The sequence below is a fragment of the Camelus dromedarius genome, chromosome 17 (assembly GCF_036321535.1).
Source record: "Camelus dromedarius isolate mCamDro1 chromosome 17, mCamDro1.pat, whole genome shotgun sequence".
Taxonomy (NCBI): Eukaryota; Metazoa; Chordata; class Mammalia; order Artiodactyla; family Camelidae; genus Camelus; species Camelus dromedarius.
In genome coordinates this window covers 35,235,182-35,249,239 of record NC_087452.1, presented here as the reverse complement: position 1 = coordinate 35,249,239, position 14,058 = coordinate 35,235,182, and the positions used below count along the sequence as shown (strand labels likewise).

The following is a 14,058-nucleotide window of genomic DNA, read 5'->3' as shown; positions in this document are numbered from 1 at the left end:
CTGCCTGCCTCAGGAGCTGACCCTCTTCCCCTAAACACGCCCCCAGTGCTGTCAGGTGTGTTCACGGATGTGGAGGCCTCCCTGAAGGACATCAGGGATCTGCTGGAGGAGGATGAGCTGCTAGAACAGAAGTTGCAGGAGGCAGTGGGCCAGGCGGGAGCCAGCACAGCAGTCTCCAAGGCCGAGCTGGCCGAGGTGAGGCGAGAGTGGGCCAAGTACATGGAGGTCCACGAGAAGGCCTCCTTCACCAACAGTGAGCTGCACCGTGCCATGAATCTGCACGTCGGCAACCTGCGCCTGCTCAGTGGGCCGCTGGACCAGGTCCGGGCTGCCCTGCCCACGCCAGCCCTCACCCCAGGTGAGGCCCCCTCCGTCCCCATGGGGAAAGGCATGGAGCTAGGGGTTTCTCTGGCCTCACTGACCACTGCTACTCCCAGAGGACAAAGCGGTGCTGCAGAATCTGAAGCGCATCTTGGCCAAGGTGCAGGAGATGCGGGACCAGCGCGTGTCCCTGGAGCAGCAGCTGCGTGAGCTTATCCAGAAGGATGACATCACTGCCTCACTGGTTACTACGGAGCACTCAGAGATGAAGGTGGGCTGGGTGAGCAGCGTGGAGGAGCTGACTCTAGGCTCCACCCTTAGGTGGTGAGGCCCTGAGTGTCCTTCACCCCGCAACACATTCCCTCAGAAGCTGTTCGAGGAGCAGCTGAAGAAGTACGACCAGCTGAGGGTGTACTTGGAGCAGAACCTGGCTGCCCAGGACAATGTCCTCCGGGCACTGACAGAGGCCAACGTGCAGTATGCGGCTGTGCGGCGGGTGCTCAGCGAACTGGACCAAAAGTCAGTGTCTGGCCCTGTGTTCTTGCCTAGTCTCACCCCAAGCTGGGCTCCGGCTGCTCAACCCTTGCTGGCCCTTCTGTCCACCAGGTGGACCTCTACGCTTCAGACCCTGGTGGCCTCCTATGAAGCCTATGAGGACCTGATGAAGAAGTCCCAGGAGGGCAAGGACTTCTATGCAGACCTGGAGAGCAAGGTGGCCGCTCTCTTGGAACGGGCTCAGTCCACCTGCCAGGCCCGCGAGGCTGCCCGCCAGCAGCTCCTGGACAGGTAGGTGTGGCCCCAGGACCAAGGTGAGGCTGCAGCCCAGACCCAGGATGGCTGAGGTAGGAGTCTGGCTCCATTACTTCATCACCTCGTCCCACAGGGAGCTGAAGAAGAAGCCACCACCACGGCCCACAGCCCCAAAGCCACTGCTGCCCCGCAGGGAGGAGGGTGAGGCAGTGGAGACAGGGGACCTGCCTGAGGAGCTACGCAGTCTGCCCCCCGACACCTTCCTGGGAACCGCTGCCCCGCTCCACTTCCTTCCCAGTCCCTTCCCCAGTTCTGCGGGCCCAGGACCCCACTATCTGTCAGGCCCCTTACCCCCTGGTACCTACTCAGGCCCCACCCAGGTGTTGCAGCCTAGGGTCCTCCAAGCCCCAGGGCACCCTGCGGTGGCCATGGCACCTGGACCTGCCCTCTACACACCCCCGACGTACACACCAGACCTGGGCCTTGTGCCCCGATCCTCACCGCAGCATGCTGTGGTGAGCAGTCCCTATGGTGGGGTAGGTCCCCCCCAACCAGTTGCAGGTTTGCCCTCAGCCCCACCTCCCCAGTTCTCTGGCCCCGAGTTGGCCATGGGGGTTCGGCCAGCCACCACCACAGTAGATAGCGTCCAGGCCCCCATCTCCAGCCACACAGCACCACGGCCAAACGCCACCCCTGCTCCTCCCCCACCTTGCTTCCCGGGGCCCCCACCACAGCCACTGCCCATGCCCTATACCTACCCTGTAGGAGCCAAGCAACCCCTAACCGCACCACCAGCCCAGCACCACTTTTCTCCTGGGATCCCCACAGGTTTTTCAGCCCCGAGGATTGGGCCCCAGCCTCATCCCACACAAGCGGCGTTTGGGCCCCAGCCTCCCCAGCAACCCCTTCCACTCCAGCATCCACACCTCTTCCCACCCCAGGCTCCAGGACTGGTACCCTCCCAACCCCCTTACCCTTTTGCTCCTCAGCCTGGTGTCCTGGGACAGCCACCACCTACCGTGCACACCCAGCTCTACCCAGGTCCTTCTCAGGACCCTCTGCCCCCCAACTCAGGGGCTCTGCCTTTCCCTAGCCCTGGGCCTCCTCAGCCTCCTCATCCCACCCTGGCATATGGTCCTGCTCCTTCCCCCAGGCCCCTGGGCCCCCAGGCAGCCCCCCTCTCTATTGGAGGCCCTCCGCCTGCCAGCCAGCCTACCCCCACTCCCCACCTGGTGCCTTCACCTGCCCCATCACCAGGGCCTGGCCCAGTAACTCCTCGGCCCCCTGCAGCAGAGCCGCCCCCATGCCTGCGCCGAGGCGCTGCAGCTGCAGCTGCAGATCTGCTCTCCTCCAGCCCCGAGAGTCAGCATGGAGGCACTCAGCCTCCTGGGGGTGGGCAGCCCCTGCTGCAGCCTACAAAGGTGGATGCAGCTGAGGGCCGGCGGCCACAGGCCCTGCGGCTGATCGAGCGGGACCCCTATGAGCACCCCGAGAGGCTACAGCAGTTGCAACAAGAGCTGGAGGCCTTTCGGGGCCAGCTAGGCGACGTGGGGGCTCTGGACGCTGTCTGGCGGGAGCTGCAAGAGGCACAAGAGCATGATGCCCGGGGCCGCTCCATCGCCATTGCCCGCTGCTACTCACTGAAGAACCGGCATCAGGATGTCATGCCCTATGACAGCAACCGTGTGGTGCTGCGCTCCGGCAAGGATGACTACATCAACGCCAGCCGCGTGGAGGGGCTCTCGCCCTACTGCCCACCCTTGGTGGCCACCCAGGCCCCCCTGCCTGGCACAGCTGCCGACTTCTGGCTCATGGTGCACGAGCAGAAAGTGTCAGTCATTGTCATGCTGGTGTCCGAGGCCGAGATGGAGAAGGTAAGAGGGTGAGGTTGGGTGGGTGCCCAGCAGGGACCCTGGCAAACCAGCCCTAACTGCCCTGTTTGTCCCACAGCAAAAGGTGGCACGCTACTTCCCCACTGAGAGGGGCCAGCCCATGGTGCACGGTGCCCTGAGCCTGGCCCTGAGCAGTGTCCGCGCCACCGAGACCCACGTGGAGCGGGTACTAAGCCTGCAGTTCCGAGACCAGAGCCTCAAGCGCTCGCTCGTGCACCTCCATTTCCCCACTTGGCCTGAGTTGTGCGTCTGCTGCCCTGGATGGTGGTCGAAGGGTTGGGAGGGGTGGTGTGGGCCTCAGATCAGGTCCAGCTCAGAGACCCTGCCCACCCCTGCAGAGGCCTGCCCGACAGCCCCGGCAACTTGCTACGCTTCATACAGGAGGTGCACGCTCATTACCTGCACCAGCGACCCCTGCACACGCCCATTGTCGTGCACTGCAGGTAAGGGTGGACAGCACCTGAGGGGTCTTCTTGGGGCTCTTGGCCTGGCCTTACACCCCTTTCCTGCCACAGCTCTGGGGTGGGCCGCACAGGAGCCTTCGCGCTGCTCTATGCGGCTGTGCAGGAGGTGGAGGCTGGAAATGGGATCCCTGAGCTGCCTCAGCTGGTGCGGCGCATGCGGCAGCAGAGGAAACACATGCTGCAGGAAAAAGTGAGGCCCGCCGGGTGGGAGCTGGGATGGACCCTCTGCCTTGGGGGAAGGGCTCCATCCGGCTAACCAGGCCAGTACATGCCTCTGCAGCTGCACCTCAGGTTCTGCCATGAGGCGGTGGTGAGACACGTGGAGCAGGTCCTGCAGCGCCACGGCATGCCCCCTCCATGCAGACCCTCCGCCGGCACAAGCATCAGCCAGAAGGTAAGAGAGAGAACCTGTGGGGGCTGTTGGGACAGCCCCTGCCTCATGGACCCCTGTCCTCACCCATTCTTGTCTTCTCAGAATCACGTTCCTCAGGACTCCCAGGACCTGGTCCTGGGTGGGGACGTGCCCATCAGCTCCATCCAGGCCACTATCGCCAAGCTCAGCATCCGGCCTCCTGGGGGCTTAGAGTCCCCGGCTGCCAGCCTGCCAGGCCCTGTAGAGCCCCCAGGCTTGCCCCCAGCCAGCCTCCCAGAATCCACCCAGCTCCCGTCCTCCTCCCCACCCCCTCTCTCTTCACCCCTGCCCGAGGCCCCGCAGCCTGAGGAGGAGCAGCCAGTACCTGAGGTCCCCAGCCTGGGGCCCCCTTCCTCTTCCCTGGAGCTGCTAGCCTCCCTAACTCCCGAGGCCTTCTCCCTGGACAGCTCCCTGAGGGGAAAGCAGCGGATGAGCAAGCAGAACTTTCTGCAGGCCCATAATGGGCAGGGTCTGCGGGCTGCCCGGCCCACTGATGATCCCCTCAGCCTTCTGGATCCGCTCTGGACACTCAACAAGACGTGAACAGGCTTTGCCTGCTTGGTCCTTACACTGCACATCATCGTCTCCCACACCTGTCTGCCCTCTTGGGGTGGGGCCAGTCTTACTCCCATTTCTGCTGCCTTCAAGCCCTACCTGGCCCAGCCTGCACCTCTGGGATGGAGATGCATCGTGGGCCAGGTTCTACTCCTTTGTGGGACCTGACATTTTTCAGCTCTTTGCTATTGAATAAACCAACCTGTTCTATCGCCGATGTCTGCCCATTGCTGCAGAGACGGGGGAGCCTGAGCCCCAGTAGCACCGCCTCTGGTAAACTCGGGTGGGGAGGGGGTTGGGATAACCTCAGGCCACCTTGGTTTCCCCACCTCTGACGTAGCTAAGAAGGCCTCGAGCGCTGGCTTGTGTCTGTCCCCGTGACTTCTGTGGCTCCTGCCGCAAGCAGCTGAGTTGAGAGAGGTCTACCTAAGTGCTCAGGTTTAGGCACAGGGAGGGAAGCATGTAAACGACAGGTCCTCCCTAGAGGAGCTCTGCTAAGTGGCTCACAGGGCCCCTGGCTGATGTGAATTTTTTAAAAAGTTTAATATTACGGTCATGAGGCGGGACAGGACAGTTCAGAGGCAGCTTCCCAAAGACTCAGCTGTTCCTCCCCAGTCTAGGTCCAGTGCATTGCCCCACAGAGCACCCCAGCCTGATGAGTAAGGAGACCAAGGAGGCCACAGCTGCTGCCCACCCTCAGTCCAGCTTCTCCAGCACGGAGGGCACATACACCAGGCTGAGCTCACTGCCAAAGTTGCAGACAATAGCGGCATTGTCCAGCACCAGGATCTGGCGGGCAGGCTGGGCCTCGCTGTTCTTCCCCAGGTAGACTGTCTGTAACAGGTCCCCATAGTTTAGGTCCCAAAAGGAGACACAGCCCTGGCCACCGGTCACCAGCAGGTTGTCTGAGATGACGCCCAAGCTTGCACCACAGCCCAGGTCCTGGAGGCAAGGACAGGATAGGCTCAGTGTCTTGAGTCCTTCCCTGAAAGGCCAAGAATCCCATGGCCCCCACCATGCCTACCTGCTGAATGGAGTAGAGCTTGATGCCTGTGCTGCGGTCCCAGATGCTGATGAGGTCATCGAGGCCACTGCTGATAACGCAGGAGGTGGTACAGGTGAGGGAGGTGACGTCCCCACGGTGAGCAAACATGTGGCTGACCCGGCTGCCTGTCAGCACGTCCCATAGGCAGATGGCCCCATCTTGTCCTCCACTGGCCAGCACCATGGTCTAAGGGAACAGGCCCGGGGGAGCTGCTCACTGGCGGAACGCCTCTGTCCACAAGGGTGTCCTAGTGCCCTGGTGGGTGGGTAGGAGCTCTCACTCGGTTTCCCACAGGCCCTTGAGGACCAGCTTCCAGGAGAAACAAGGGCCATGGGCCTGGCTTGGTACCCCTGCACCCTACCCACGGCCCTCACCTGGTCAATGTACACAGTCGTGATGGCCCCTGAGTGGCCTTGCAGGGTGAAGAGGCAGCAGGAATCCTCCAGACGGAACACCTGAGACAGGGACAGGCATCACGTTTTGGTCTCTCTGGGATTTTCCAAATGACACTCTGGCCAGGAAATCCCTTCCCACAGTTTATCCAGGACACCTCCAGCCTCTCCCTGACTGACACCAAATGCTCCCCGCCCCCTGTGCTGGGCCACCCTAGTGCACAAGAGAGATGCCAACACTCACTCTTAGTGTGTGGTCTTGGCTCCCAGTCACGAGGCGCCCGGCAGCGGCCTTCAAGGCTGTGATGGGTTTCTGGTGTGCACAGGGTACTGTGTGCGTCAGGTGACAAGCCACTGTGTCACTGCTGCTGTATATGGGGGATGCGGGGGAAGTGCCCCGCCCTGGGGCCCCTGGGGACAACAGGCCAAGTGAGGATCCCTGAGAAGACACCCTGTAGGCAGCCCATGCCCCACCCACCAGGTGCCCCACCTGCCCAGTTCAGGTCCTCTCACCTCGGAACTGCAGGGGACTGAGGGCAGTGTGAGTCTCCAAGGAGAAGAAATCGAGGGAACCGTTGAGCCTGGCAGCCACAATCCTAGAAGAGAAGAACAGCTGCCAGGTGACTTCCTCCAAGCCCCCAGCCTTGGGACTGAGCACCATCAGCCCTTGACAGGCTCAGCAGCACTGGGCCTTGGAACAGTAGAAACATGAGGGACCGTGGCTAAGGGAGGCCCTGGTACTGGAGCTGGAGACTACAACTCTAATTGTTAACCTCTGTGCCACAGTTTCTTCATCTGTGAAATGGGGACAACCGTACCCACCTCACAAGGCAGTTATAAGGAGTAAATGAGCTAATACGTGCGAAGTGGTACCTGGGGAACGTCATGTAAGACTGTAAATAAAAAACAGGAACAAGCATGGGGATAGTCCCCCTCCACAGCCTGGAGCTAAAAGGAAAGGCTTCTGTGAAGGAGCCTGAAATGGGGCTGTGTTTTGGTGCTGCTGTCTCCAAATAAGGATTTCCTTCACTGCCTGGGATTCCTAGGCACAGGATGACAGGCAGAGATGGGGACTTTTGCCATATAGCCCCAAAGCTTTGAAGTGAGTAGGGTTCAAAATCTTAACTCTGGCAAAGGGCAAAGCATCTCCAGACCCACGAATCTGAAGGGTCCACAGTGGAGCTGGGGAGGCACAGTGCAAGGGGCAGCAGGGAGGGGAGGAGAGACCATGGAACTTTGATGGCTGGGCTGAGACGCGGGCTTTCCCAAAAACTCAAAACAAAAAACTCAGCAGCAGTGGAGAATTTCTAAGCATGGGGGGAACCAGCACTGGGCCAGGCTGGATGTCTTGCCTCTGCAAGAAGCCTCGCAGTGGCGGGAGTGACAGCAGCACTACCAGAAACCTGCTCCCCAAAACCCCTCCCCAAGAAGATAAGGCTCCAGATAAGCCAGCACAAGACAGGCAGGTGAAGGGTTAAGCAGAGGCACCTACTTGGGTTTATCAGCCCAGAAGCAGAAACCCAAGACTGAGTGTGTGTCTGGGGACCCCCCACCTCTGGGAGCATGTGCAGGCAGAGCCATGGGAACACCCAGCCAAGAGGCATGCTGAGGAGGGAGGTGAGAATAATGTCCAGCATCAAGAGGAAAGAAGAGTTTTAATAAGATGGTTCTGAAAATGCATTTTTCTGTAACTGAAAATGCAGCCAGGAAACCCAGGCCAACTAGAGTAGCTTTGACTTCAGAAGGGTGACAAAGAAAAATACCATTGTCACCGTAGTGAAGGAACCTGGGATCTCACTACATGCCAGGCCCTAGTCCAAGTGCTTCCTACTTGTTAAGTCTTTTACTTGTCACCCTCCCATCATGGTGGACTACCTGCTGTCACAGGTGTAGGGCTTGGTACCAAGTGGGGAAGTCAAGTCACACACGAGTGACGGGGAGGCAGGGTTCAAATCTCAGAGTGTGGCCTGGACAGGAAAGGCTGAGGGTCTAGGGTTGAGGCTGGCATCGTACTGCACCCACCTTTTGTCCAGGAAGATGAGCGCCGTGATGCCCGAGGAGACCTCCTCACTGCTGCAGCGCAGGGTGCCCTCGATGGCGTCCCACACCTGCAGGCGCAGAGGCTGTGAGCACCTGTGGGCTGGGAGGGCCCACGAACCCCCTGCGCAGACAGCGCCTCTGCCCACCTCCAGTCCTGCCCACCTCAAGCCGGCCACTGCTCCGCCCCACCACGATGAGGCTGCCCTGCAGCTCCAGGCTCCAGATGGAGCCGTCTGCGCTGGGGGCCCAGGCGAGGGAAGGGGAGCCCTTCTCAGGAGGAAAGCCCCCCTCGTCCTCGGGGGCCTGAGGCAGCACAGGCCCAGGGGAGGGTGGACGCAGGGCTGGCGTGTGGACAGGAGCCATTCTCTCCTCCTGGTACACTCGCTGCACCAGGCGGCTGAAGTCGTAGCCTGGGGACTCTGGAGCGCGGCGGCAGCCTGCCCGGTGCCGGGGCTCTGGGTTAGCGGGCTCTGGGAGCTGTGGCTGCGCTGAGAAGTTGGTGTCGATCAAGCAAGTGAGGTCTGGTTGGTCCCCAAAGAGGGAAGATGGCGGAAGGCCCCGAGAATGGTGCCGTAATGGAGGACTGTCCCCAGGCTCCTCTGGGCCACCCTTCCCGCCGTCTGACAGCCGTTCCCAGCTCTCCTGAGCCTCCAACACGCTGCCAACACCACTGTCCCTGCGCTGCCTGCAGGGAGCAGGGAGAGTGGGGTGAGGACAGCGGGGCACAGACGTAGGGCAAGGCTCAGGCAGGGGGCAGGGATGGGGGTACCTACCCCGGGCGCGGGATGCGAGTGAGGCAGTCCCCGGTCTGCGCGTCCCACACACACACGTGGCCCGCCAGGCAACAGCTCACCAGCAGCATGCCATCGCTGGCCAGACACTCGATGTCCTGCGGGAGTGCGGCACAGCCATGGGCACAGGCACTGATGTCTGCACGGCCCGGGCCCCCGGTACCCCTGGCCCCCGCCAGCACTCACCATGAGGTGCCCTCGCAGCACCAGGGGCACGATCTCAGTCTCAGGTGGCGCATAGCCATAGTCGTCACAGGGCAGCTCCCCACGTCGCCGCCGGCCCGGCCCTGCTCCAGGCTGCCCGTAGTTGCGCGGGCAGAGCACGCGGTACAGGCAAAGCAGCAGCAGCACGAGGACGATGCCCGCAGCCAGGCCAAGTGCTGCCACCCTGCACAGGGCGGGGCCTGGTTAGACGAGCCCAGGCCCTACCACCAGCCCCCCCTCCCCCGTAGGCCTTACTTGTACAGGGTGACGTCTCTGTGCACCTGCGCCGCGCCTGGCCCCTTGGGGCCGGCCTCCCACAGCCCACCATGCCCGGGCTTCGGCGGGGGCCAGGCACTGAGGCCATCCTGAGGGTGCCGCCCCTCCAGGGCCTCCCTTGGGTTCAGGCGGAGCGTGACTGGGATGACAGGCAGCAGGCTGATGTACCTGGGACCAGGCAGCGGACATCCTCAGAGGAGGCCCTTGGAAAGGTCCCTCCTGCTGCTGCCCCAGTCCCCTCTCTTCACACAGGACTCAGCTCAACCTGCCAGCTCCATGACAACCCTCTGAGGACAGTCCTCCCAGCGTGGGGTGGGGGGGGAAGTAGGCACCTCCCCAGCCCAGCTCTGGTACCCCAACCTTGCTGTCAGACACCAACCCCTAAGCAGCCACACTACCAGGAACAGAGTGGGTGGCAGAAAGTGGGGTGGATCTCATTTTGGCCAAGGAGCAGTGACCTCACTTCCCAGAGCAGGGCCCAGGGCCAGTGTCTTAGGTTGGGGCTGCTTGGAGCACTGGTTCCTACTTCACAGCCTTATGGGTGCTTAATTGTTCGAAAGGAATTGCAGAAGTCAAACCAGTGGATCTCCTACCTGAGGGGCAAGGGTTGCCCTGGGGACAGTGAGCTGATATTACCTAGTGGGGAGATGGCACCTGGCAAAGCCCAACTCACCTCTTGGCCAGTGTGATGTTATAGTAGCTGAAGAGCGTCGGCCAGTGGCGGAAGGACAATTTCCTCCAAAGTTCCTCATCCTCAGGCCCCCAGGTTACCTCTGGAACTGGGCTATCGTGGACTCCCTCTGCTGGACCCCCAGGCTCAGGCGGCTCCTCTGGCAGAGTCTGGTTCTCGGGTAACTTAGGGGCATCAGGTTGGAAGATGGAGAAGGCGGGGTCCGGGTGGCTGGCAGGCAGCACACCACTAGGCACAGGCATGGGAGCCAGGGCACCCTCGCCCAGTGGACTCTGTTCTGTCACTTGGGCAGCGAGGTAGGTGCGCAGCCCTGCTGGGTCCGTGTACACCAGGATGCCAATCCAGACAACGGTACCAGCCTGCAGTGGGGCACTGGGTGCTCAGTAGGGCCTCTGGGCAGCCCCAACCCCCAGCACGCTGGGCCCGCACACTGGACTGGAAAGCCACAACAGAGGCACTGCGGGCCTGGGGGTAGGGAGAGGACACAGGCCCAACCTGTCCTTCCCTTCTGCCTCCTCAAGTCCTCCCACTACCACCTGGGGCCAACTGCCCCACTGGAGGGACTGAGCTGGAGGGTTGGGATTCCTGGCCTGGAAATACAGAGGAGCACCCTTGGGTTTATGTAGAACTCCCCCCTCCCCTCGCTGCAACCCGCATCTCAGCTGGAGCCGGAGAGCTACCATTCCAGGGTCAGCTGCCCAGAAGGACTGGCTGCCTGACTTGCTCCAGAGACAACACGGGTCCCTCGTCCTCAGAAGGCCTCAGCCTCACTCCCCTCTCACTTAAACTCCTTGAGAGAGGCCCACTGACCAGCAGCCAGCCCTGCTCCTTCTCCCCTCTGCCCAGCCTGGCAGGTGAACTATTCTGCCCAGCATTTTCTGATGCTTGCACAGTGAACCCTGGAATCCTGACGCAGGGAACCATCATGGTTCCATCCCACAGCACCCCGTCCTGGGTCACTCTGGGGAGACGATGACTCCTCTCCCTGGCGACCCCAGCAAACACCAGGGTCGGCAGGAGGGCAGAGCGGGCAGCTTCCCAAAGCCAGGCTTCAAGGGGCCCCAAGGACCTCAGGAGCACACACCCCCACCCCGCCTCCAAGGCAAGTGAAAATGCAAGAGGGCCTTGAGCGCTGGCCTTCAGGGAGGGGTGGCAGGTACCATGATGAGGCGCTGTGCCAGGCGTGTGCGGGCCAGGAAGTAGATGACACGCAGCCTCTTGGGGAGCCGCAGGTTTCGGAAGGAGGACGGTTGCAGCGTGATGGTGTGGGGTGTGGACGGCCGCACAGCCAGCTGTCGCTCGAAGCGCGCTGGCCGCCCCACTGGCTTAGCTGGGGGCAGGCAGGCCTCAGGGGGCAGCCGCTTGTTCAGGTCCGCTAGCTGTTGGGGGAGCAGTGGTCAGGGCCTGATGCTGCCCTGCAACTGCCCCAGGTCTGCACCTCTCACCCAGGGATCCCCTGAGCAAACCAGGGCTGAGGAGGAGGTGGGTGGGGCAAGATTCAGCCCATTCCTACCTCCATCCTGCGAATATCAATGGATAGGACGGTGGTGAAAAACAGCATCTGAAGGAAGAAGTCGGACACCAGGCCCACGACAGCAAAGAGACAGAACTCCTGGAATTAAGCAGATGAGAGGATACCAGCACCAAGAGAAGCAGTTCCTTGCCTGCAGGCACCTCAGAATCTGCAGGGCAGTTTCCGGCAGGGCACAGCAGAGAAAAAGAAGAGATGCTGGGAGGGGTCAAGGAGGATAATACGGTGGCTCCTTCCCTCCCCACAAGGGGGCAGCAGAGATGCACTTGAACATTTACCCAGAGAGGGCTAAGGGTGGGTGCTCTCCCCCTAAACCTCTGATTCCCCCTAGAGAGGAGGGCCGGACCCAACTTGAAAAGCTCTGAGTCTCACCAGCCTGCTACTCAAAAAACCCTTCCTGACTGAGCCCCAGGCCTTGCTCATGTGCCATGGACCTACCCAAGAGCCAGACCTGGCCCGATTTTGGGGCTCTGAAAGGTTCCCAGCCAGTGACCACACTGGACCAACGAAGGGATGGGGAGAGGGCAGGAGGGAATTCTGCCCTTAAAACTGAGAAGGGGTAGTCTCTCTGCTCCCCAGGTTCTGTGGCTAGATGAAATTTTCTCACACAAGTTCTGCTCCCCTGCCCTTGTCTGAGGTATCTGGCACACCACCACGGCTTCTACTCAAACATGGGGTAAGATGAAGGATTGGCTACACGACAATCTGGCCTTCCAACTCAGAGCAGGTCCACCTCCACCTCTGCTCACAGCCCCGCAGCTGAGCCAGGGCTCTGGGCAGTGGCCGGTGGCCCTCCCGTGGTGCGGGCCGTGTGCTAGAGGCTGCAGGGGGTAGGGTCAGGGCTCTGGCCAGGAAAGACAGGAGGGGCCCAGTTTAGGGGCCCCACCATGTTCTGCCTGAGAACTGGGAAACGAGGTCTGACTAGAACTGTGGGCAGCCGGCACCGTGGGCAGCTGGTCTCTGCTGTGCCCACCAAGCCCCCTCCTGCCACTTGGCTGAATGAGAGACAGGCAGGGAGGGGTAAGAGGACAGGGTCAAAGGCAGAGGCTGTCTGGCTGGGAGCGCAATCCCATAACCCACCCTCAGCTCCCTGAGTCTTTCTCCTGAACCAGGCATGCCAGGAGCACCCTGTGCACGGTGACAAGTGTCTCACCAGCAGAAGGCCTACCTCATAGGTGAGGGGAGTAGCATGGAGAGGGGTGTGCCCTGCATGGGGGCGGGGGGGGCCTCAGCAGCTGGCTCCACGCTGGCCTAAGCTGCAGTCCTGGAGGGGCCTTACCTGGATGGCAGGCACTAGGGTGAAGTAGCCAATGAGGATGATGCCCAGCTCCGTGGCCATGTTCTTCATGATGGACCAGCTCTCGCTGCTCAGGCCTGTAGAGGACAAGAGGGCCATGGGGTCAGCACAAGACCTCTGTCCACATCTGCACACAACCGCATGGTCCTCAGAGGGGAGAAGCACAGGGAGGGGCCCAGCCTTCTGAGGTAGCCGTTCCCCCAAAGTGCCCCAACCCTCATGACCCTGCCAGTGCCCAGGCTCCAAGGTGCAGCCGAGGGCTTGGAGGGCACGGGGGAGAACTACAGCCGTCAGAGGAAGGGAGAAGCAGCATGTTGAGTTGAGCAAACCCAAGAGGAGAGCCAAGGGTCCCCCACGTTGGCACATCCAGTGTCACGTGCTGTTCTGTCTGGTACATGTGGTCTGCCTGCCATGTGGCAGAATGGCTCCAGGGCCAGAAGAGCTAGCTCGACCTCAGGCCCCTCCCTGGGCCCCGGCCATCACGCAGTCGCACCTGTAAGGCTCTGAGTGCCTGGTGGGTAGGGGCCATTTCCCCTTGCCTCCTTGGAACCTACATCTAGTGCAGGGTCTGGCCTCTCACAGAAGCTCACGAAGGTTTGCCGAGTGAACAAACAGCCTACCCCCAGCCCCATTCCCACAGATACAAGGTGAGGAGGAGGAGGGGCGAAGAGTGCAGACCTCCAGGCCTGGGCTCTTTTCTCACTTTCCCCCAAACCCCAGATCCCCAATTCCTGCCACTGAGGCCACAGGGGGCTTTTCTGGCAGCTGTGGAGGCAGCGACTCTGGGTTGAGCAGCCCCAGGAGCCCCGGCCTCCTGTGGTGGAGTGAAGCAGGAGCAGAAAAGACTGGGTGCCAGCCTGGGCAGAGGGTCACCAAACACGCAAGCCCCGCAGCAGAGTCTGGTTTGCTTTCTTACTGACATGTGAACCAGGACAAAGCTCCGTCCACGGCCCCTCAGAGCACATGCTAACAAGCTGCCATTCATGCTGGAGGCCAGAGCAAGGGAGAGTTCTGGGCTCCGTTTCCTCGGCAAAAGGAGGTGTACACAGCCCCTGACCTGCCCTAGTGCACTCCCCACCCCCCACCTGTTACCTTGGGCAATGCGCAGCTTCACCTCCAGGTCCACTGGGGTTGAGACCACTGACTTGGTGAGCACCAGCACATTCTCGAGCCCGATGACCACCACAAGGTAGGGGAAAATCTCACTGCGGACAGAGAGGGTGAGGGTGGGGACAGTGCTGAGGAGGGCCCTCAACACACGGCTGGTTCTCAATGAGTTTGGGTCCTGGGGGGCCATGAAGTTTGCAGCCTAAAGTGGGGGCTGCTATGCGAGTCCCACAGCACAGGACAGAAACCGCACCCTCCCCATCCATGCCCAACAGGACCTCCGTCTTCTC

The 14,058-nt window shown here is 61.4% G+C and overlaps 2 protein-coding genes across 5 annotated transcripts in view; one reads left to right on the top strand and one right to left on the bottom strand.

The window, feature by feature from the left end:
• The window catches only part of PTPN23 (protein tyrosine phosphatase non-receptor type 23), a 35,236-nt gene extending 30,627 nt beyond the window's left edge, over positions 1–4,609 (top strand). The window contains exons 16-25 of the mRNA XM_010997294.3: positions 47–358; positions 438–592; positions 689–840; positions 928–1,107; positions 1,205–2,945; positions 3,022–3,206; positions 3,302–3,406; positions 3,479–3,617; positions 3,708–3,821; positions 3,903–4,609. Coding sequence (XP_010995596.2) covers positions 47–358; positions 438–592; positions 689–840; positions 928–1,107; positions 1,205–2,945; positions 3,022–3,206; positions 3,302–3,406; positions 3,479–3,617; positions 3,708–3,821; positions 3,903–4,382 — 3,563 coding nt within the window. The 3' untranslated portion in view covers positions 4,383–4,609. The remainder of the gene's footprint in view (positions 1–46; positions 359–437; positions 593–688; positions 841–927; positions 1,108–1,204; positions 2,946–3,021; positions 3,207–3,301; positions 3,407–3,478; positions 3,618–3,707; positions 3,822–3,902) is intronic.
• A 309-nt stretch (positions 4,610–4,918) lies between these two features.
• SCAP (SREBF chaperone) overlaps positions 4,919–14,058 on the bottom strand; it is a 61,274-nt gene continuing 52,134 nt past the window's right edge. For 2 of the 4 annotated variants that reach the window (XM_031470208.2, XM_064496602.1), the window contains 15 exons: positions 13,754–13,866; positions 12,644–12,738; positions 11,347–11,445; positions 10,994–11,212; positions 9,816–10,192; positions 9,122–9,310; positions 8,849–9,050; positions 8,645–8,760; positions 8,034–8,556; positions 7,854–7,939; positions 6,345–6,427; positions 6,076–6,242; positions 5,814–5,894; positions 5,419–5,625; positions 4,919–5,336 (listed from right to left, as the gene is read on the bottom strand). In XM_031470208.2, coding sequence (XP_031326068.1) covers positions 5,091–5,336; positions 5,419–5,625; positions 5,814–5,894; positions 6,076–6,242; positions 6,345–6,427; positions 7,854–7,939; positions 8,034–8,556; positions 8,645–8,760; positions 8,849–9,050; positions 9,122–9,310; positions 9,816–10,192; positions 10,994–11,212; positions 11,347–11,445; positions 12,644–12,738; positions 13,754–13,866 — 2,803 coding nt within the window. In that variant the 3' untranslated portion in view covers positions 4,919–5,090. Of the gene's footprint in view, positions 5,337–5,418; positions 5,695–5,813; positions 5,895–6,075; positions 6,243–6,344; positions 6,428–7,853; positions 7,940–8,033; positions 8,557–8,644; positions 8,761–8,848; positions 9,051–9,121; positions 9,311–9,815; positions 10,193–10,993; positions 11,213–11,346; positions 11,446–12,643; positions 12,739–13,753; positions 13,867–14,058 lie in introns of those variants that run through there. The other 2 variants (XM_064496601.1, XM_031470210.2) reach the window with 2 other exon arrangements.